Source organism: Mauremys mutica, chromosome 2 (assembly GCF_020497125.1).
Source record: "Mauremys mutica isolate MM-2020 ecotype Southern chromosome 2, ASM2049712v1, whole genome shotgun sequence".
NCBI classification, from domain to species: Eukaryota; Metazoa; Chordata; order Testudines; family Geoemydidae; genus Mauremys; species Mauremys mutica.
In genome coordinates this window covers 261741936-261765618 of record NC_059073.1, presented here as the reverse complement: position 1 = coordinate 261765618, position 23683 = coordinate 261741936, and the positions used below count along the sequence as shown (strand labels likewise).

General features: G+C 42.1%; 1 protein-coding gene across 1 annotated transcript in view; it reads right to left on the bottom strand.

Annotated features, from left to right (window-relative positions):
• Window positions 1-23683, bottom strand: part of GPR158 (G protein-coupled receptor 158) — a 326593-nt gene that overhangs the window by 105518 nt on the left and 197392 nt on the right. Inside the window, exon 5 of the mRNA XM_045003693.1 lies at window positions 20428-20496. Coding sequence (XP_044859628.1) covers window positions 20428-20496 — 69 coding nt within the window. The remainder of the gene's footprint in view (window positions 1-20427; window positions 20497-23683) is intronic.

Genomic DNA, 23683 nt, shown 5'->3' with positions numbered 1-23683 from the left:
AGTTTACCCAGCCGGAGCCCTTAAATTTTAATTATCCCTTAATTTTATTGCTGTTTGTTTAATTTGATAAATTTCTCTGAACCTTTACCATTTGTATCAAAAACTGTACAATTCCATTAAGATAGGAAAATATGTTGTGGAGATGGTCTATGAAGAGACTTTCAGCAAGATAGATTTATTTCTTAGATGCAAGCCCTTGATAATCTCTACAAAGTATTGTATATATTGTGGAATCAAAGGAGAAAGTTGAATCTTAGCAACTATGTCATTTGATGTGAAAAGGCTTTTGATAGAGTTGAGTTAGCCTATTTATTAATACCGTAGGGAAGTCTGAAACACTGTAGTTCTTATTGTTCAAAAAGTATTAATTATAACTGATAACCATCCAAAGCATACAGTACAAACAAGGGCTTAATATCCTATCCAAGACAAAGTTCTCTATTATCTTCCTTATTATTTGCATTACCACTGTAACCTCTAGCAGTAGTTGTAAGGGGCAGAAAGCAGTATTAGGGTAGGAGACAAAACAGATCCTGGCTACCTTAAAATGCCACCTCTCCCCTCTATCTATCAGGATTGCATCTATTGTAGTGGTACCTAAGTGCCAACAAGATTACATGAAGTCAACAAGCAGGCTGAACTTCTAATCCGTACTTTTCCCTAAAACTTTGTGACATCTGAGATCGGCAAAGGCCTTTCTATTACCAGCACCAAGATTTAAACTCTATTAGAAAAGGCATTTTTGGTGGAGGGTCCTCAGATCAAAACCTGAGCTTTGTTGGTCTCCCAGAGTCCGTGTTCATTGATCTTCAAGGCATGCTGAAAGGCCCATCTGTTTACTGGACCTTTGCCTGCATCATGAGTTAGTTAGAAGATATTTCGTATTTTTAAAAGCCTTGTTAGGAGCTTAGTTAAGGAGGCATTTTGAATTTTCTACCTGTGGTAGTGGTGGTTAGTAACTATTTGTGCCTGGAGAGCTTGCTGCCAATTGTTGACTGTACGTTGTAAATTATTTTCATTACAATTTTAAAGATGTAAATATGCCCAGAGGCTCAGGAAGCAGATTCCTGTTTTATAAATATGAATACAACTAAGTAAATAAGGCAGAGTTCTGTGGCACCTTATAGACTAACAAACATATTGGAGCACGAGCTTTTGTGGGTGAATACCCACTTCGTCGGATGCATTCACCTACGAAAGCTCATGCTTCAATACGTTTGTTAGTCTATAAGGTGCCACAGAACTCTTTGCCGCTTTTACAGATCCAGACTAACACGGCTACCCCTCTGATAAATAAATAAGTTATTTCTGTATGCAGATTTTTTCATACAATTTTTTTATGGTCCCAAAGCAATAACATGGGTGGAGAGGGAGAGAAGTTTAACTGGCTCAGCAGACCATGCAGCTTATTTACTCTTCTCTGTAACACAACTTCAAAGTAATACTCAAGTGATTCAGTATACTTAGCAATCCTGGAATAGGGAGCTTAGAACAGTGAGTTCCTTTCTTAGACTCAGTGTTTGAAATAATTCCTCATGTACTCGAACACAGGTTATTATATTTGGGGAGGGCTGGAGTAAGAAGAATATTGCCACCATAGCAGATTTAGTTAATATATGTTTAGTATTTATAAACTAATTAAAATAAAACAAAAACACACAACAATTTTCAGAATTTGTTTTGAGCATTTTGGCATTCATCCCAGGCACGGGCTCCATGTTGGTGAAAAAATCTGCTCATGCAGTTCAGATTGCAGAATCACAGGGTCAGTGATTTTTACATTTCAAATAATTAGCTATATAGAAAGTTGCCATAATTAAAAGGAAGATCCAAACTCAAAACACCGGGAGTATTTTTGAGCTAAAATTAGACACATTATGCCTTTCCTGGTTTGTACTTTTCAACCTAATCTCAATTTTCCCAGCTCCTTATTCTTACAGAATGCCTATCATCTCTTGGAATGAAAAAATAATTGCATGTTACCAGACATCTGAGATAACAAAAAGGCCACCTTTATTTTAAAAGATAAGAAAAATAATTAAAGAACTATGGTACTCAATCAATTGTTATTGTTATTTATTTGTATTGCAGTAATGCCTGGGGTGCCAATCACAGATTAAAAATGTTGTGCATAGGCCTGTACTCTAAGTTATCCAACGAAACAAAAGTTCAGCACAGATTGTTGCATAAAATTTTTTTAGAACAAGATATAAAAAGGAGACAGACAGACTGAATTAGTCCAAACAAAAAGATCTTCTGATATAAACTAAAGACTGTGTTGAGTTCATGACTGGTAAACAAGAGGAATGCAATCGGAAATTAATGGACCAACAGAGGCTTATAAAAAACAGTCCTAATAGAATCACAGAATTATAAAAATATAGGGCTAGAAGGGAATTTGAGAGGTCATTTAGTTGAGCAGGAGGAAGTCAACCTAGGCCATCTCTGACAGGTGTTTGTCTAACCTGTTCTTAAAAACCTCCAGAGATGGGGATTCCACAACCTTGCTTGGTGACCTGTTCTAGTGCTTAAGTATCCTTCTAGTTAGAAAGTTTTTCTTAATATCTAACCTATATATCCCTTGCTGCAAATTAAGCCTAATACTTCTTGTCTTCTCTCCCGTGGACATGGAGAACAATTGATCACAGTCCTCTTACACCAGCCCTTAACATATTTGAAGACCGTTCCTAGGTCCCCTCTCAGTCTTCTCAAGATTAAACATACAGTTTTGTTAATCTTTCCTCATAGTTCAGGTTTTCCAAACCTTTTACTATTTTGTTACTGTCCTCTAGACTCTCTCTAATTTGTCCATATCCTCTTCAAGTGTGGCAACCAGAACAAGACACAGTAGCACAGCTGAGGCCTCACCAGTGCTGAATAAAGCAGGACAATTACCGCCCATGTCTTACGTTCAACACTCCTGTTAATACACTCCACAGTGATATTAGCCTTTTATGTAACTGTGTCACATTGATGACCCATATTCAATTTGTGATCCACAATAACCTTCAGAACCTTTTCAGCCTAGTCAGTTATTCCCCATTTTGTAGCTATGCATTTGATTTTTTCTCCCTAAGTGTTGTACTTTGCACTTATTTGTATTGAATTTCATCTTGCTGATTTCAGAGCAATTCCCCAGTTTCTCAAGGTAATTTTGAATTCTAATCCAGTCCTCCAAAATGGTAGAAACTCATCCCAGCATTGTTTCATCTGCAAATTTTGTAAGAATAATCTCCAGTCTATTATCCAAGTCATTGATTAAAATGTTGAATAGTACTGAACGCAGGACAGACCCCAGCAAACCACTGATAACTATCTTTCTGAGTATGGTTTTTCCACCAGTTTTGCACCCATTTTATAATAATTTCATCTCAACCATATTTCCCTAGTTTGCTTATGTGAATGTCATGTGGCACAGTGTCAACAAGTCTTACCAAAATCAAAATATATCATGTCTTCTGCTTTCCCTCAATCCAGTGGTAGATTAGCACTGGGTCAATGGGGTCAGGGCCCTGGCCAATTGGGGTCCCCAGAAAAATGGGTGCCACCACTCCCTGACCTGCTCTGCCCACTTGGCGCTCCTGCTGGGGAGCATGGTTGGGGTTCAGGGGCTTGCCCCAGTCCACTAGCCTGGCACTCCTGCTGCGGAGATTGGGAAGCCCCCCTGTCCCAATCCTGCTTCACGGCAGGCATGCCAGGAAGGCAGAGTGGAGCAAGCCCCCACGCCGTGATCCCACTCCTCCCCCTCCCCGTAGCAGCACCGGGCTCCTTGGCAGGAGCGTCAGAAGGCGGGGTGGGGAGGAATTGCAGGCAGAAGAGGTGGGGAGGGGCCCTCATTTCCTCTGTCCCAGGGCCCCACAAAATGCTAATCTGCCTCTGCCTCAATCCATTAGGCCAATAATCATAAAAGAAGAAAATTAGGTTATTTTGACATGATTTCTTGACAAATCCATGTTGGCTATTACTTATTATCCTATTATCCTTTAAGTGATTACAGACTGATCATTCCATAATTTGTTCCAGCTGACTGGTTTATAATTCTCTGGGTCCTCTTTCTTCCCCTTTTTAAAGACAGGTACTGTATTTGCCTTTCTCCAGTCCTGTGGAACCTCACCCATCCTCCAGGAGCTCTCAAAGACAATGGCTAATGGTTCCGAGATTACTTAAGAAACTAGATGAAGCACCCTGAACAAATCTAATTTCCTTAAATATTCCTTAACCTGTCATTTTCCTATTTTGGCTTGCATTTCTTCCCCTTGTTAATATTCATTGTTTTAAGTATCTGGTCATCATTAACCTTTTCAGTGATGACTCAAGCAAACTAGCCATTAAACACTTCAGACTTCATTGCTGTATATAAGACATGAGAGGTAATTGTCCTGCTCTATTCAGCACTAGTGAGGCCTCAACTGTGCTACTGTATCCTGCTCTGAGTGCCACACTTGAAGAAGGATGGGGACAAATTAGAGTCTAATTCTGGATGTCATCTATTATTAGCTCTCCCTCCCTGCTATGTAGAGGACCTACAGTTTCCTTCTTTCCTTTCCTTCTGTCTTTCTCTAAGGGTACATCCGGATCGGCAGGTAGCAATCGACTTCTCGGAGTTCGATATATCGCGTCTCATCTAGACGCGATATATCGAACTCCGAACGCGCTCCCGTCGACTCCGGAACTCCACCACCGCGAACGGTGGTGGCAGAGTCGATGGGGGAGCCACAGACATCGATCCCGCGCCATGAGGACAGGTAAGTAGTTCGAACTAAGGTAGCTGAAGTTGCGTATCTTAGTTCGACCCCCCCCCAGTGTAGACCAGGCCTAAGGTATGTACAGAACCCTTATCTTATTGCCTTTTATGTTGCTTGCTAGGTGTAATTCTTTTTGTGCCTTAGCCTTTCTGGTTTTTTCCCTACATGCTTGTGTTAATCTTTTGTACTCATGCTTAGCAATTTGTCTATGTTTCCATTTTTTTTGTAGGATTCCTTTTTGATTTTCTGGTAATTAAAGAACTCCTGATGGAGCCATATGGGCATCTTACTACTGTATTTTTCCCATCTTTCCTTCCCAATGGGATAGTTTGCTATAGCACCTTTAATATTGTCTCTGAGTACTGCCAGCTCTCCTGAAATCCTTTTTCCCTTAGATTTTCTTCTAATGGGAGCACAATATAATGAGTGGAATGGCTATTCTGCCCATTACCCCCTTTTGAGGGTCCTTAAATAAAGAGACTTTGGGGAGTATCAAAATGCCGGATGGAGACGGTTGGACTGGAAGAAAAGAGCTTTACACATAGGGTTGCCACCCCACCATCTCCTAGGACATCCTAGTCTTGAGAGATGTTCTGAACAGACTAGGCCAGAGAGAGGGAACCAATGACATTGTCATTGCTATCTCTTCTGCTGTTGGCTAAATCCTGAATATCACTTGAAATGTGAGCTGTAGGTTCTTGTTCTCACCCGCTCCCTCGCATATAGTTTTCCCTCCTCACCTTATTTCTTCTCTCTCTCTCTCTCTTTTGCCTCCGGTTTAATAGGACTCTTGCTTAGCCTGTCAAGACAACTGCATCTTTTGCAAAACTGCTGTGTCCCCGTGACCAGAGAGCGAGCTAAAAACAATACCCAAACAGTCTGATGCTGGTAAATGTTTGAGAGGTGTCTGAGTGGCTAATAAGAGCTGTGCTGTGCTAATATCTCTACAGCAGCCAGATGGCAAGTCAGAATCAGCACCAGACACAGAAGCTTTATTTTCTATCTTTGTTATTTTTTCTCTCCCCGTTTTTGTGTGTTTGTCCTGTTTAGTTTTAAAGGAAACAAGATCAGAGTTTAACAGCAGCAGCAGCAACAGCTCCAGCCCATCTCAATTAACTTTTTCTCTCTTCCCCAAATAGAACAGTTATTACCATCTGTAATACCAGGGGATTTTCCCTGTAAAAGCTCTCCATATCTACAGGGAAAGGGAGTAAGGGATATTGTTAAAGTAAAAGCCTTATTTAATAATTCACATTTTAAATGATTTAACTGTTTTTCCTTCTTTTTCTGTATCTTGAATACAAGGTTATAAAAAATTTAATGGTCATTGTTGCCATGGGACTTAGTAGGCTGAGGTCTCTGTACTCAAAACCCTGAACATTGTTTAACTGCTTAGTGATGTACAGTGATAGGGTCACATTAATACCTTTGACTTTCTGGGCCTATTTATTCCATCAAAATTAACACAACAGGACCCCATTGTGCCAGGCACTGCCCAAATATGACAAAAAGACCACTACTGCCTCCAAAGAGCTTACAAGTTAAGTATAAAACAAGAGACAACAGGTGAACACAGACAGACACAAGGAATACAAGGAGCACAAGGTAACAATAGGAGTTTTGTTACGTTATGTAAGAGAGGAAAAATGGAGACTAGTCAGGATTAGTGAAAAGCATCTAACTTTTTTTTTTTGGCAGCTAGAGAACTGGTGATTTCACCTAGAATTAATAATTTTCCAGATGTCTTTGGATTGCATGTATAGAAGATAACATCGCAGAAGAACAAAGAAACAGAAACCAACACATTATCACTGTGCAACACACCACGTCTGACTTATTTCTATTTTTACACTGTTTAGTTCCTTCATTTTTTATCCATGACAGATTTTAAATGATTTTTCATGAGAGTGTGTTAGCCTTTTTACTGGACCTTAATTTTATAAAGCCAAAATTTGCTACTTTTTTCTTCCCACTATCTTTCCCTTTTTCCAATATCATGCTATATTTACCAAAGTATATTCAACAAAATACAATAGAGATTACACAGCATCAACATCCCTTGCTCATCTAACAGATTAACACTGCACTGATGGCCATTATGTTTGAAAACTTGTGGCAATCAAGGGGAGGTCCCGGACGATTGGAAAAAGAGCCCATCTTTAAAAAAGGGAAGAAGGAGAAGCTGGGAAACTACAGACTGGTAACCTTCACCTCAGTCCCTGGAAAAATCATGGAGCAGGTCCTCAAGGAAACCATTTTGAAGCATTTGAAGGAGAGGAAGGTGATCAGGAACAGTCAACATGGATTCACCAAGGGCAAGTCATGCCTGACCAACCTGATAACTGGCTCTGTGGATATGGGGGAAGTGATGGAGGTGATATACCTTGACTTTAGCAAAGCTTTTGATATGGTCTCCCACAGTATTCTTGCCAGCAAGTTAAAAAAGTATGGATTGGATGAATAGACTATAGGTGGATAGAAAGTTGGCTAGATTGTTGGGCTCAACGGGTACTGTTCAACAACTTGATGTCTAGTTGGCAGCCGGTATCAAGTGGAGTGCCCCAGGGGTCGGTCCTGGAGCCGATTTTGTTCAACATCTTTATCTATCTGGATGTTGGGATAGATTGCACCCTTAGCAAGTTCACAGATGACACTAATTTGTGGGGAGAGGTAGATATGCTGATGGGTAGGGATAGGGTTCAGAGTGACCTAGACAAATTGGAGGATAGGCCAAAAGAAATCTGATGTGGTTCACAAAGGACAAGTGCAGAGTCCTCCACTTAGGATGGAAGAATCCCATGCATCACTACAGACTGGGGACCGACTGGCTAAGCAGCAGTTCTGCAGAAAAAGACCCGGGGATTACAGTGGATGAGAAGCTGGATATAAGTCAGCAGTGTTCCCTTGTTGCCAAGGCGGCTAATGGCATATTGGGCTGCATTAGTAGGAGCACTGCCAGCTGATCAAGGCAAGTGATTATTCCCCTCTATTCGGCACTGGTGAGGCCACATCTAGAGTACTGCACCCTCCACTAAAGAAAGGATGTGGACAAATTGGAGAGAGTTCAGCGGAGGGCAATGAAAATGATCAGGGGGCTTGGGCACATGACTTATGAGGAGAGGCTGAGGGAACTGGGCTTGTTTAGTCTGCAGAAGAGAAGAGTGAGGGGGCATTTGATAGCAGCCTTCAACTACCTGAAGGGGGGGTTCAAAAGAGGATGGAGCTCAGCTGTTCTCAGTGGTGGCAGATGACAGAACAAGGAGCAATGGTCACAAGTTGCAGTGGACGAGGTGTAGGTTGGATATTAGGAACCTATTTCACTAGGAGGGTGGTGAAGCACTGGAATGGGTTACCTAGGGAGGTGGTGGAATCTCCATCCTTAGAGGTTTTTAAGGCCCGGCTTGACAAAGCCCTGGCTTGGATGATTTAGTTGGTGTTGGTCCTGCTTTGAGCAGGGTGTTGGACCAGATGACCTCCTGAGGTCTCTTCCAACCCTAATCTTCTATTATTCTATGCACACCCACAGAAATTATGGAAAAAATCACAGTGAGATCTATAATTTCTTCTGAGTTTGAACAGTCTTTGTTTAACATTGTTTTAATCATGGACCTGAAACACTGTAAAACTACTAGCTAAATAAGGATGGTATATTTCATTCAGATATAACTTCATGTCTAACTGTAGTTAGTCAGCTTAGTTAGTCTAACGGGGAAATTATTCACCTATTGGCCCCTCTGGCTTTACTGTATTTTAAACCCTGGCCAACTGTCATTTTAAACATCTCTCCCAGCTGACTAATAGGGAAAAATCTCAGAAATGTGCATCCACCTCTTCTGGAGTCAAAAAACAGACTATGACTTCAAACAACAGCTTAGTTTTTTCTGGTGCCAATGGCAGTTGTCCAGTTGCCATATAGCCTATGACATTCCTACTGTGAGAACCCACTGGGTCCATAACAAGAGGAGGAGGAGAAGCCCAGAACTGAGAGGAGTTTCAACATATTCTTATTGCCTTTCAGTAGCCAACAAAAGTAGACATTTAAATTATTGACTAGTTCTACCAACTCCTGTCATTGATTTACAGAATTAGACCAGTATTTCAAACTAACACACATTTGAGGTGGGGTAATTTTGCTATCCATATTCATATCCACAAAATAGAACACTGTGGCTTACAGATGGTTTCAGAAATTTTATACTGCATCCTCTATTTTAAAAATTAAACTTGTTTACACTTTCAGAAGGTTCTGGATAGTTCGTTTTCTTGCCAGTTCTTCTCCATAAGTAACAAGCTACTTTGTGAGTCCATAGATTGGACTGTTCTCTGGAGTCCCAGAACTTATTCTCTACCCAACTACTCACAAGTACTGTATGTGATACTTATAGTACTGCACCTGATCTTATTTCAAGTAGGTTGCTATTGACCTTGGGATTTAATGAGAAGCATTAGTTTAAATCTGGAGCATCCCACACCACAGAAAGGTATCATGGGGAAAATTTAAAATATAATAAAACTTTCCATTTTTAAAAACAGTGTTCTCATAACTCTTTATGAAGTTCTAGACAGAAGACTTTATGCTACTTATCAAAGTCATTTTGCTTGCATAGTGAACGCTGTGATGTCAAATTTCAGCTCTAGCCACTGGCATTAGCAATGGCTAACGCACCACCCTTTGTAGCTTCTGGATTTTAAGCACATAGACCAATACTGACAATGGCCAGCCTGATCTTTGCTGTAAGAAAGTTCCCCAACGAAGAAGATATTAGCATTGATTTTTCTCATCATATATTGTAATATGTTGCATCTCTAATTTCTACTGGAGTCAACCACGACAATTGCTCTGTACAGTACACTGTTCTTACAATAAATAGATTGTTACAACATACTTCTAATACAGTCATATGTGGAGGGTGCTGAGGAAGGAAAAGATTGTGTGTCAGATATTCATTATACACAACAGTGTACAGGCTTTTCAAAGCAGGCTCCATCTTTCAGTTTAATTCGACTTTTCTGACCCTCCTTTATTCTTATTCCAAGTTTTCTGTCAAGTGAGGTGGAAATTCATTAATACCTGGCCGCTAGGGTGTAATACCAGGTTTCATTATCTAGTTCCACACATCAATGTCTTACCTTTAAAATGTAAATCTCTTGCTTTGTGGCAAAGTGAATTACCATATTAGCCATTTGCCTCTGATAATCTGGGTTCAAATCTGTATTTAATAATGTGAATAAAAAGCTTGGTGATAGCATCCTAGTGCCTGATTCTAACAGTTCCCTCTGGCATAGGATGCCTCCACTTTTATTGTTTTGCTTCAGACACTTATTGATGCAGATCACTAACAACCCTAAGCTAAATAACTAGACAACAGCTGAAATTACTATCGATCTGATCAGGATAGCGTAATACATTAAGACTTTTAAAACTGTCCCAGACCTTTCTTTTATCTACAGATTCCAGGACTCTCCTTGGGTCTCATGTATGGAAGTTAAAGTTATAAACAATAAGTAGGGACATTTGGTGGGGAAAAATATAAATACACCTTTAGCTACTTTGAAATACAGGTGGATAGATGGATTTTTTTTGAAGTGGAACAGAATGAATGGAACTTCTCTCTCAAAAACTGATAACCTCTCACTATAAGTCTTGGGGATCAATAATTGTGCTTTATTGATAAGACTTTCAAATTTGCTTACAGTTTTTATTATTTTCATATCAGGTAAAACTGTAGAAGCTGCATGTTATTCAACATATTCACCTCTAAGAGCATTCAGATATACATCAAAATGTTTCAGGTGTAGTTCAATTCTACACCTTCTCTATAATTAGAACTGAGTGAAAGTTTTCTGGAAAATAATAAATTCAGCCTTTGAACTAAACAAACAATTATTCACTCCAGTTCTATCTATAATACAGAAAAATCTTGATCCCTGAATAAACAGCATACCTTTTTTTTTTTTTTTTTTTTGAGTGCCCTATCACATTAGTATTTTTACCAATATACACTCAGACTTTAGGGCCAAAAAGGACCATCATGATCATGTGGTCTGACCTCCTGCACACTGCTTTTTCTTTTTACTGATTTTTGTGTAAGTTAAAGCTTCTGTAATAAAAACTGAAAACTCCATGAACTAAATACTGCTTATACAATCACAGTTCATCTGAAGAATGCTAAATTTGATCTATTTATACTAGGTGAGTCCAAGAAGGCTATTGCTGTTGCTTCTATCTGACTTTTATCTCTGCCATAAAGAGAATAGGACAACAGCTCACATTTCCATGTCTTAATGAGATCCACAAAGTTAATAAAAAGAACTGTGTAGAAGAACCTTTCAGCAATAAAATGTGTAACAATCTATTCCCAGCCCTAAATGTGTTTTCTTGGAAAAGGTGTACTGTGAATTCACCCACATCCCAGCCCTTTGATCACTTGCACGTCAGCACCTTCTGTGATCAGAAGTCAAATCTCCAAGATATTTATTCTTCAAAAAACATCACATCTGTAACTTGTGCATGTGTTACTGCTTACACTGTGCATATCCGCTCTTTACTTCCAGTGCTGTCTTCTTTTAATAACTCACCTTAAACAGTGAACTTTTTAAAAAACAAAACAAAACCCTCTAATTAAATATTTTACTCTCACTTTTAGGAGGAGATACTATAACTTTTCAGGTTGTACTTTTTATACAAAAGCATTTAAGGAAAAACACTAATTTAGGGCCCGAAAACAGTTACACATGCGAGTAATTTTATTCATGTGCATGACTTCAGCAGAATTGCTCACATGAGTAAAGAACCAGGCCCTTAAGGACTATTGTGGAAGCCCTTCATCACATGATTATTTCACTTGATTAGGGACTGCAAGCAGAGGTGAAATTAACTTAAAAGGACTTATCGGTACGCAGGGCGGCCGAGGTCCTGGGCAAGATAGAGGGGGCAGTTCTGGCCCCCCAGAAGGGGTGTGGCCTCGGGTGGAAGGGGCAGTGCCTCAGGTAGAAGGGGCGGGGCTGCAGCAAGACTCTCTCAGCCAGCCCTTCAGTGCTGTCTGGCCCGCACCTCCCAGGGTTCTGGCAGCGACTGAAAGGGTTCGGGGCTCTGGCCGCTGGTGTGGTAGCGGCTGCTGGAAGCCCTGGGCCCTTTCAATAGCCGCCAGAGCCCCAGGGTAGTGGCGGCCAGGAGCCCCAGGGCTCCAGCAGCGATTTAAAGGACCTGGGGCTCCAGCCGCTGCTGGGAGTCCCTGGCCCTTTTAAATCACCAGGCCCTGGGGGAACTGCCCCTTTTGCCCCCCACCCCACCCCCATCAGCAGCCCCGCCGGTACGGTCAGCTGTATACCAGCAGCCACTTTTTACCAGTACACAGTACTGGACCGTACCGGCTTACTTTCACTTCTGAGTGCAAGACTGAACCCCATGTATCCCTCCAGACCAACAGTCTAAGAGTGTGGCTTAAAATCAAAAGTCCAGTGAAAACCTAACAATGCAGTTGGATCAATTCATTGGTCATTAATTCCACACAATTTAACATTGCTGTCTTCCTCCCCTTCCCCCTGTACACACATACACACAATTGGCTACTGGTGAGCATAGAGATTTCTTACACCTACAGGCATGTGACCTTCCAAATTGATTTTTTTTTAAATGGGAAGTTAGTACAGGGAATCATGGTGACAGTTATAGGAATTTCCTGCAATATTCTGGACAACCTTATTGAATTAAGTTAACGTATTTTAGGAGCTCATTGTATTAAAAATGCGATTGTATTTAACTTGTCTAGGACAGCTGACTAATAAAAACCTTGGAAAGTGTTGTGAGCTTCAAAGGAATCTATTAGCAATGGATTTAGACAAGAATGAATTTTTAAAAATTAACTGTATTTCCCAAGAAATTTCTAGGGTTCTAGGAGGTGTATGAAAATGAACCTCATCTGGTTAAGCAAGAACTCAGCCTTTTGAAGCTTCATCCTGAGAGGGGGATCTTTGTCTGACTGATTACCTATTCATGGTGGTTTCAAAGACCCAAACAGGATAAAAGAGCGATTTACAGAGCCATAAGGGGGCTGGTTCTGAGCTGAAGCTGTTATGAACTGGTGACCACAGGAAAAAACCTGTGAGGGGTATAAACATGTGTGGTTCACCAGCCAGAGCCCTTGTTGGAGTGAGGGGATGATATCTGGTAAGCTTATTAGTATGTGTGTACGTTCTTTTACTGTTTTAATATGTTTTCTCTGTAATGCTTTCACCTTAATAAATGTCCTTGCTCATAAAGGGCTGTGTGATAACTGTGGCAATTACACTGTTCGCCATCTCTGAGGAGAGAAATGAAGCAGGCCTGATTAGGCAGACTGTCTTTTGCTGGGGAGGTCATAGTATAGACAGAGAACTGTTCCGCCTGGAAATACCCTAGTCAGAAGGAAGAGAGAGATGTCTCTCCACCCAAGAAAGGCAATGGCTGGGAAGCCGGAAGCCTAGAATGGGTGCTGTTGCTGGCCTATAGAGGGGAAATACAAATGCAGTTTCCCTGAACTGTGACAATCAAATACCAGAATTCCACACTTTACCCCTAGACCTGCAAATGAATGGAATGTTTTTTTGGTCTTGGTACCACAGTGACCTTCACAATCACAAATGTCCATTCACTTAAGAAAAACTTGTGGGACTAATTAACACGAAATAATGGAAATACATAACACGAGCATCTCCAGTCTCACTGACAAATCTAGCAAGTGCCATCTTAAAATCACACAACATGTCCTGACAGCATTACATATTTCACAATTCAAATACCGGTAACTATAAGCAGTTTGACTTTTTTTAATATGTACTTTGCATGCTCCTATCCTGACAAAACATCCTTCATATTGAACTTTATCCAACTTTTTTCCACTTGGAATTGTTTGTGCCAGAAGTCCTGACCTTCAGGGTTTCCAAATCCCAACCTTGTCTCATACACAGACAAAACTGATGACTAATTGAAGATTTTCTAATTTGCTCCAATCAAGATTTGCACAGTCATACTGTAGGACCATGGGAACTCCTTTAAACTTCCTCTCTAATTAATATATTCTATTTTTGTATTGGTGCCAGTGAAACCATGAAGAACTGTTACATCATACAATTTACTTTTCTGGTATTCCAAATATCATTAATCAAAAAGCAGTGGATTTTTAAAAGTAGTACTGCACCCAATGCTCCAGGAAAGGCAGAACAAAGGACATAATTTTTTCTAACCACATGAACTGGCATATATGACTGCCTTTGCTGAGGATACTTCCTGGATTGAGTTTAGATGTGGTTTCTTGTCTTACCTCAGAAGTGACACCATCACGTTATTCAGCTTTGATTATTTTGCTGATTATCTGTACTGCCCCCAAAACTGGCTAGGTACATACAAAGGCTGATATACACTTTGGGGATCAGGAACGTGGGCAAGGTCAGAGGAGCCCTTAACACAGATAGTGCCAGAGCAGACACCAGCCTCCCTGTCAGTGGACTCCCAGTGCAATTTCTTCCTCTTCTGGGATGGCGCCAATAACTCTAGCACCAAAGAGTAATTGCTGCTTCTTTTTACTTGCCCTTGTGTTTGAGGGCAGCTGATTCCATTACTGAAGCATCCTCAAGATGAGAACCTGATCAAGGATTAGAAACCAGTGCCAAAGAGAGCTGTACACCAACAGCCTCATGCTGCACTACCAAGATCTTCAGAGTTGAACAAGTTCCTGGCACTTAGAGAATATCTGCATTGGCTTGTTCCAGTGGAACAAAGGTCTTTAGTTCACATGCCGCCTATAATATGTACACACAGGTAGGTGCCCGTTTTAGTACCTGGTTTCTTGGGTACCTAAGAATCTCTTTGTACAGATAAAGGGTCAGCAAGCAACAAATACCTAGAGGCCATAATTGGCCTCAGAACCAATCTCATCAAACTAAAGGGTCATCTTTTGGAGCAGATGTTCCCACGGCCAACAAGGCTAATTGAATACTGAGAGTTTTTAAAGGTATTTAGGTTTGCTATGTTTACTGTTCTGCCACCTAACTGATTTAGGAGCCTAGATATCATTTCCCAAAGGAATTTGGGCACTTTGGAGCCTAAATCCCAACAACTGTCAATGGGATTTTATCACCTAAGTGCCTAAATTCCTTTTGAAAATAATTAGGCTCCTGATTCATAGAGGTGGTGCAACCAAAGCCTAAATTCCTTTTAAAATCTGGGCCTAAGGCACTATAGCTGTGGACCAAAATCTGTCTGGCCCGATGTCTTTTGGTGCAAGGGTCATCCCTGCCTTGCCTGGCTTTTTACTGAAGGCAACTGAAGACTTCCGAGGAGCAATCTGCTGCTCTGATGTTGGATCCAGGACTGTAGAAAGTACAGAGTCTCTGATGAACATTCAAAGTGTGAAGGGCCTGTAACAATTTTGGGTTCCATTAAACAACAAACTAGTGAATGAGAAAGGAATAAAACTTTAATAAAACAAACTGGAGAGCATCTCTGGTGAACTGCTGCACACAGCCATGCAGTGTTCCCAACCCCCGCTTTCAGGGCACATCTCCAAACTGCTACATCCCTTATGAGGGAGCATCTCTAAATTATAATCTTCTACAAACATCTCTCTAAAGGGCCTACACACCCACAGCAGCAGTGTGGGGAATACACACCTCTGTGTATACACATCCACCTCTGCAAACATAGAGGAGCATAATGCATGCCTTTTAAATCATCCCCTTCTGCTAGATCTGTGAAGGTCTGAGTTGCCATAACCCAAGTAAGTGTAAAGACCCTGTTCTAGAAGAAACACCAAAGGTGCAATGACACAAAGTACTTCACACTTACTAATTTTTAGGGAGCCAGCTGCAGCAGGGTCAGTTTCCTAGCAACACACTGGGCATAGCTGATCCTGCCCAGGACTGCCTGATTGACTTCACTTCCTGCTTGGTGGAGCAGCCCTCCTTGACCCAACAGCAGCAAGAGCTCACTGGCTTCTCAATGTGTTCCATGCCGCAGCTGTGCTTGATCCTGCTTCCTGTGCCTGCTCTTGCTCCTATCCAGCCTTGGCCTGCTCCTGCTCAACCTGCTCCGGTGTCCACTCCAGTTCCTTCTCTTCTGCATCCTTGCCACCCTTGGCTCTGACTCCAACCTCTGCTTCCCAACTGCATCTTGGCTAGGATGACCTGATGTCTCGTTTTCGACTGGAACACCTGGTCAAAAAGGAATCCTGGTGGCTCCAGTCAGCACCGCAGACCGGGCCATTGACTGTCCAGTTGGTGGTGCTGTACAGCAGGGCTGGCACGCTCCCTGCTAGCCTTCTAGCCGCGCGGCTCCTGGGAAGCAGCTAGCATGTCCCTTCTCTGGCTCCTACATGAGGCGTGGCCAGGTGGCTCTGTGTGCTGCCCCATCTGCTGGTGTCACCGCCACAGCTCCCATTGGCCGTGGTTCCTGGCCAATGGGAGCTGCGGGGGTGGCGCTTGGGACAAAGGCTGCGTGCAGAGCCCCCTGACTGCCGCTACACATAGGAGCCAGAGGGGGGACATGTCGCTGCTTCCACGAGCTGCCTGAGGTAAGCGCCACCCTGAGCCTGCACCCCTAACCTCCTCCCATGCCCCAACCCCCTACCCCAGCCCTGATCCCCCTCCCTCCCTCCAAACCCCTTGATCCAAGCCCAGAGCACCCTCCTGAACCCCAAATCCCTCATCCCCAGCCCCACCCCAGAGCCCATACCCACAGATGGAGCCCTCACACCCCCATCGTACTCCAACCCCCTGCCCCAGCCCTGATTCCCCTCCTGCCCTCCGAACCCCTCATTCCCAGCCCCACCCCAGAGTCTGAATCCTGATTTTCCTTAGATGTAGTAAAGAGGGAGAGCTGCATGGAGCTGGTTGAGCACAGTATGGTGATGTACTAAACAAGCAGTAAAAAGTCTGATAATAAATTTAACCTATTAGGCAGGAAGTCTAAAAGTGGAAGCTGAGCTTTTCACTAATTGTCATGCTACAAAATATCCATTTGCCATATAAAATGAAGAACAATTATCACTGCAGTCTTTTAATTATGAAATCAAAACAATTCTGTTCCTGTTTCCATGTTTTAAGTGCATTTTCCCCAGATCTATTAATTCTTTAAACAATTTGTTCTGATTCACAGAATTACAAAACCATTCCTAGACCTTTATAAATAAACCAATAAAAATCCAAAGTAACAGAAAAAGAGTTGAAGAACAGCAGCTGCACATATGTGAATTAGGTCTGATGTGACAATCAATATCTCACACCCTATCTATGTGGCATGAATTAAAATGTGTATGAGTGCTAACTGGGTACAAGTTATTCACTCATTTTATAGCCCACACCTGATCTTTTATTCAGCTATGTGTTCCTTAAAGGTTCATGCGAGCACAGGCTTGGATATGGTGTATGTACAGTAGAACCTCATTAATTCACACTTCAAGAATCCACACATCCCATAATGGCAGTCTCTCCCTATTTAAGAAGGTTTCATAGCAGAATTCTACCATAAACTTACAGAAGTATGTTCTTAAAGCTGGTGAAACAATGGTTAATTTATCTGTCTAGGCTCAACAACGGCCCCCATTACCATGGTATCTAAGCCCCTTCCCATTTATTTCAAAATTGAAACAACAATCTTTCTCTCATTTTCCCAGCTTGTAGGAGTAATAGCTTGATTAGAGCACAGTTGTGTATGTGAGGGAGAAAGAGAGCCCCACCAGAGAGTATATGGGAGCATAAAACTATTGCAGAGAGGAAGCTTGAGCATGAGTTTTGCATTTAGCTCTAAACAGAGTGAGTGAGTAGTGGTCATTCTTATACATTATGAGAGTGGGTTCCTTAGTCTAGGACTAGTTCCATTCAAAGCACCATCTCACAAGCCTCCCGCACTGGTTGAGAGTTTCATTGTCAGGTGGAACGTAGCTATCATGGGAGCTCATTGTTGTAAAGGGAGAAACAACCTGTCAGGTAACCAGGTACAGTCCCATAGAGGGCACAGAAAATCTGGACAGACTTTGAACTTGAATCTGTTCAATGCAGAGCTGGTGCAGAGAGCAGAGCACGGCGGCAATGTACTCATGGCAACCTGTGTGACTATACACATTGTCTGCTGTATTTTGTACTAGCTGGAGCTTTCGTAGCCAGTGTGGCTTCATTCCTAGAGGTGCAAAAATCAACAGGACACAAGGTTCTTGGAGAAGATCTGGGATCAAGACAAAAGGCTGGGGAAAGACTAGGGTGAGCAGATGGGAGCCACAGCAAGATCAGGGATGAATTAAGCCAAGCTAGGGCTTTAGGCATATCTCACAGGAGAACTCTCTGCTATGGCCTCACCCCTTATACTTTGGCCCAACCTCCTGCTTGAGATGGTAGTAGCTGGGTCTAACCTCCCTTTGGCTGATGGCAACTGTGGCAGTGTCTCTGCCTCCTTCCTCCCCCAACCACCTAGCAAGTATGCTCCCCACTCTCTTCTCAGGAGCTGCCCTCTGCATCATAGGGCCTCCTGCTCTAGTTGGGTAGCAGGTCACCGACGTGCATCCCCGCTACCTGGCTGGAGAAAGCGACAGCTGCAGTAGCCAGGGGACTCATCCTTCTTCCCCAGAAACCCTGAGGATTTGTGAGGTCCTGCCCCTCTGAACCGATGACCGTGGCTTCCTCCCCACAGCAGTGGCAAAAACTGCAGTGGAGTTCCCAAAGAGTAGCAGGCTTCCCTCCCCATCCCTGAAAAAAAGCAACAGGGGCATGGTCTGGTCTGGTGGGTGGGCCAGATGGCTTCTTACCCAGCTTTTGTGACTGCCCTTCCTTCTCTGCTGAATGCTCTCTACAGATTCAAACACTCCTAACTGCAGCAGTTACACCCAGTTCACACTTTGACGCTTCTTTTCATAGCTATGAGGGCCGGAGGCTTACATTGTTTTTGTTTTAAAACTAAAGCAGGGATTCTGAACTCACCATCTTACTGTGGTAGGGACCCTAGACCCAAGTTTATTGGTGCCTACCCTTTAATCTAGGCCTGGGCAAGTCTATAAGGGGTCAGAGTACAAGGCTGGGAAAGGTTGGATTGTCAGGGAGAGAGAGGGATACACGGATGGACTGAGAGGAGGAGATGAGAGGATAAGGTTGCGTGTTAGAGAGCGGAAAGGTAGTTACATCTTTGACCAGAAGTACTGGTTTCATTGACATTCAGACTGTGAGGCAATGAACTCTAAAGCAATGAGCACAGGCTGGGAGTCAGAAAGGGTGTGATATTCTAAAATCCCAGCTCTGACACTGATTAGCTGTGGGATTTTAGGCACATCATTTCACCTCTTCCTCATCTGGGATTCAATTTTGGCCTCTAGCACCTGGGTGCTGCTCTCACATAAGTAAAGACAGACCCAGTGAAATGGGGGTAATAATTATTTACCTCAGAGGGTTATTGTGAGAATTAATTAGCATTTGTACAATGCTCTGAACATGTGAACCACTAACTAAGTGTTAAGTATGATTATATTTCTGTTCCAAGCACTGCATGACTGGCCTTAACATGTTCCTCATTGGTTTCTTCTAATGGTGATGTCAGTAACACAAAAACATTAAAAAATGAAATCTTCTTCCTAACAACCTCAGAATTAAAGATGAAATTCCAAATAAAACTATCCTAGCAATTAACAAACACCTTTTTTTACTTTTAACCTAAAAGAGCAACACAATTTTGAACAATTTAGAAAACAAACTCCTGCGGGATTTGTCTTTATTATAGCATTTATCTCCCCTCCTTTAGTACGCCATGTTTGCAAATTGTTTACATGTTTGCCTGGGTGTTTTGCTTTCCAGGGTCTCATTAGTGAGTGGGAGCTCTGTAAAAGCCATATAAGCATTTGACCACTGGGGAAAGCTATAAATTAGAACATAACCATATTCAAAGCAGTCTCTAATTCTATTTCCTCCTCCATCACTTCTTGATTCCTATCCTCTTCCCCCTTCGTCCACTTCCACCCTTCTTTCTTCCATCCACTCCTTAGACCTTAGACTGCATGACCACAAACTTGCACCAAGATATTTTGGCTCTCTCTTTTCAAAAATTCCAGAAAACTCAACTGATTCATTAAGTATTCCAGCTAAAACAACCAGAACTACATTGTTCCATATTTTGCCCACTTACACTATATAAATAACAACACATCTTCCTAAACTTACACTACACTTACGCTACATAAATAACACATATTCTCAAACATAAGGTATTCCAGATATGTCACAGTTTCAGAGATATTTAATAAAACATTAAAATAACTCCCCTGCTTTGTAATAAACTCCAGAAAGCATTAGATATATTCAGTCTTTGTTCTTTATACACAAACTTGACATTTTTGTTATTTTTAAGTACAGTAGAGGACCTAGTTTCCAGCTTTTGATATTCTGTTCAACTGGGAACATACAATAGGCAACCTTAGAAAGTCCCCCCCCTTTTTTTAAAAATATCACTATTTAGTGTATTTGCAATATTCTCTCTATAATATTCCCTGCACTTGGAATTATCAGAAATACCAAAAAGTTAAGAGCACTTACTGCACACAGTACATTAAAATAATTGTATTAACTTACCTAGTATGTACATAGTTTTGATATCTGTATTTATCACCAAACTGCTTACGTTTTAAAAGTTCGGCAATAAAAGCAGTTTAAAAACAACAACATAACTCACCGGGAAGTACAGGAGGAGTGATCCAAAAAGGATTGTTTCCAAAAGAACCAGGCCTGAAGCCCTGATGCTCTAGAAAACAGAAAAGGATGCATGACATTAGAAAATATTATTTGTTTGCTATTTAGGTTCTGAGCTATTTATGACAGAAACCTTCATGCTTGTCTGTACAGTGCCTGGCACAATAATTACCTATAAATATTATTAATCCTGATACAGTAGTTCAAGTTTAATAGACTTCAACCATAACATCTCATTCCCTCTTCAGTTCTGAATGTTGTTTAAACACAAATTTTGCCTTTGAATGTAGATGTATTGATTTAGATCATGGGAGTTGCGATGATGAATTTAAAGGCAGAATTTGGTCTGTACTGTTTGGATTTCAAATAGTCCTTCAAACCTTTTCACATGCATATTTAATGCCAATAACCTGGTTTCTGTAATATGTATGAATGTTCTTAAATTGTATTATATACCAAAAGTGGCTTTTTAGAATGAAAGCATATAACTTTATTTCCCGCAACTTTTGTCTGAGAATGCTGATTCAGTCATTCACTTTTAAGGACTCTAAATCTAGCCAAGTACTGTACCCCTTAATCCTATCTATGCCACTCTGAGGCCTAAACATTATGTTCCCATTATCATTTGCTTATTGTTGTAAGTAAAATAAAAATTGATCAATCCTCTCCTCCCACTATAAATCTTGTTCCAATAAGTTAAATGATTTATATACAGTACATCTACAGCTTATATAATAAGATAAAATGTAGACACTGCATTTCCCATTTCTTAACTACCTACTTCATCCAACATGCAGTCATAAATCACTCTATAAAGCCATTGTTTTCCTTTCAAACAAGGCAATTTTACTGTAGGCTGTCTCTCCTCAGCGAGGCAGGGTGGCAGAAGGGTCCTTTGAAAAATCCCCTTGCTTCCCATTAAGAAAATTTTTTTATAGCAAATCTCTCCTGTGGCTTTGATTGGGGACCACCATATCTGTTGTAAATAAGACAGTAATTTTTAAAGACTTTATGAAAATGTTTTACAGAAGAACTGGGGCCAAGGGATCCTTTTTTCCCTTGAACAAAGTCTCTGCAAGGAACTCTCCAGATGATCTCATTCAGGGAGTTCACAATCTGACTGACGGGGCATACCAACCCCACAAACAGGGGCGGCTCCAGGCCCCAGCACGCCAAGTGCGTGCTTGGGGCGGCAAGCCGCAGGGGGCGCTCTGCCGGCGCCATGAGGGCAGCAGGCAGGCTGCCTCCGTGGTTTGCCTGCGGAGGGTCCGCTGGTCCCGCGGCTTCGGCGGACCTCCCACAGGCGTGCCTGTGGAGGGTCCGCTGGTCCCGCGGCTTCGGCGGACCTCCCACAGGCGTGCCTGTGGAGGGTCCGCTGGTCCCGCGGCTTCGGAGGACCTCCCGCAGGACCTGCTTGCCGTGCTTGGGGCGGCAAAATTCCTAGAGCCGCCCCTGCCCACAAAGGTTAAGGAATTGCTCTGGACACAGAAAGACACACACCCTCGCCCATTGCTGAGCATGCTCCGAGTGCAGGGAGAGCTCAAAAGGGAGCAGCTCAGCTCACTCTGAGCTGACTGAGCAGGAGAGCAGTTGGGTGCTGCAACCTCCTGCAGAGAAGCCGCTGGGGCTCACAAGTCAAGCTGCTGCAGGCCTTTCAACCATGGAGACCAAGGACGACCAGTCACTGCAGAGAGGGGAAGATGCTCCATGGAGTGACACAAGAGGACTCCCAGAGGGACCCCACACAGACCCATGGTGCAGATGAAGGAACAGACGTAGGAGTAGGACGTGATCGAAGGAACAGGTGTAAGGGCACCCATCCCTAGGCCATGTATCTGGACCATTATTTTGAACAGCCCTGGGTTGGAACCCAGTGGAGAAGGGAAGATTTGGAGTTCCCTACCCCCAGCCACTGACTCTCATCACTGGGCAACGCAGTCATTGAATACAGCTGCTGAACCCTGCCGATAGACAAGGCGGCCTCTGACTCTCACCATCCAGAGTACTGTCACTAGGCAAAACTGCCAGCCTTGGACTCAAAACCCCACTTCACACTGACTAACTGAGATTCCCTTCTATCAATAATAGTTATGTCAGCTGATCACTGTGACAAGTGTTTGATGTACTTCATGGGATAGATTGAAAGACTGGGCAGTTCTTACTATGCCTTTGTATTATGAAACCCAAGGGCTCCTAACTGAGTTGGAGCTGAGTTGAACATCATTTCCGACAAAATTGTTTTTTTGTAGCTGCAGCTGCTCAAAGCCAGTGGCTGTCCCATGGCGCTATTACTGACAGGCACTAGCAATGCCTCATTTAGCATCCTTAAGAATATGGAGGTCCACTTCAAGAATGCTTCTCTGGGTACTGCAGTGTTTTCCAACTATTATCCACTTCAAACCTCCTGTTTTTAAGAAAGATAACCAAGAATATAATAGTACTGGCTCTGGGTACCTCTCCATACCAATGACACATGAAGTAAGTCAAGGTTAAGAGAACAATAGAGTGACAAATAATAGCCAACTTGAATTTGTCAAGAACAAATCATGCCACAACAACCTAATATCCTTCTTTGACAGGGTTACTGGCTTAGTTGATGGGGGGCAGGAAATGGTAGACATGATATATCTTGATTTTAGTAAGGCTTTTGACATTGTCCCACGTGACATTCTCATAAGCAAACTAGGGAAATGTGGTCTATATGAAATTACTATAAGGTCAGTGCAAAATTGGTTGACAAAACATACCCAAAAGAGTAATTATCAATGGTTTGCTGTCAAACTGAAGGGACATATCTAGTGGGGTCCTGCAAGGATATGTCCTGGGTCCAGTACTAATCAACATTTTGATTTATGACTTGGATAATGGAGTGGAGAGTATGCATAACATTTGCAGCTGACACCAAGCTGGGAGGGGTTGCTAGCACTTTAAAGTACAGGGTTGGAATTAAAAATGAGCTTGAGAAATTGAAAAATTGGCCTGAAATCAATATGATAAAATTCAGTAAAGACATGTGCCAATAACTACATTTAGGAAGGAAAAATTAAATGCACAACTACAAAATGGGGAATAACTGACAATTCAATAGTTGTGCTGAAAAGGATCTGGGGGTAACTGTAGATCACAAATTGAACTTGAGCCAACAATGTGATGCAGTTGTGAAAAAGGTTAATATCAATGTCGGGGGTATTAGCAAGAATGTCATATTAATTTTGCTTTACTCAGCACTGGTGAGGACC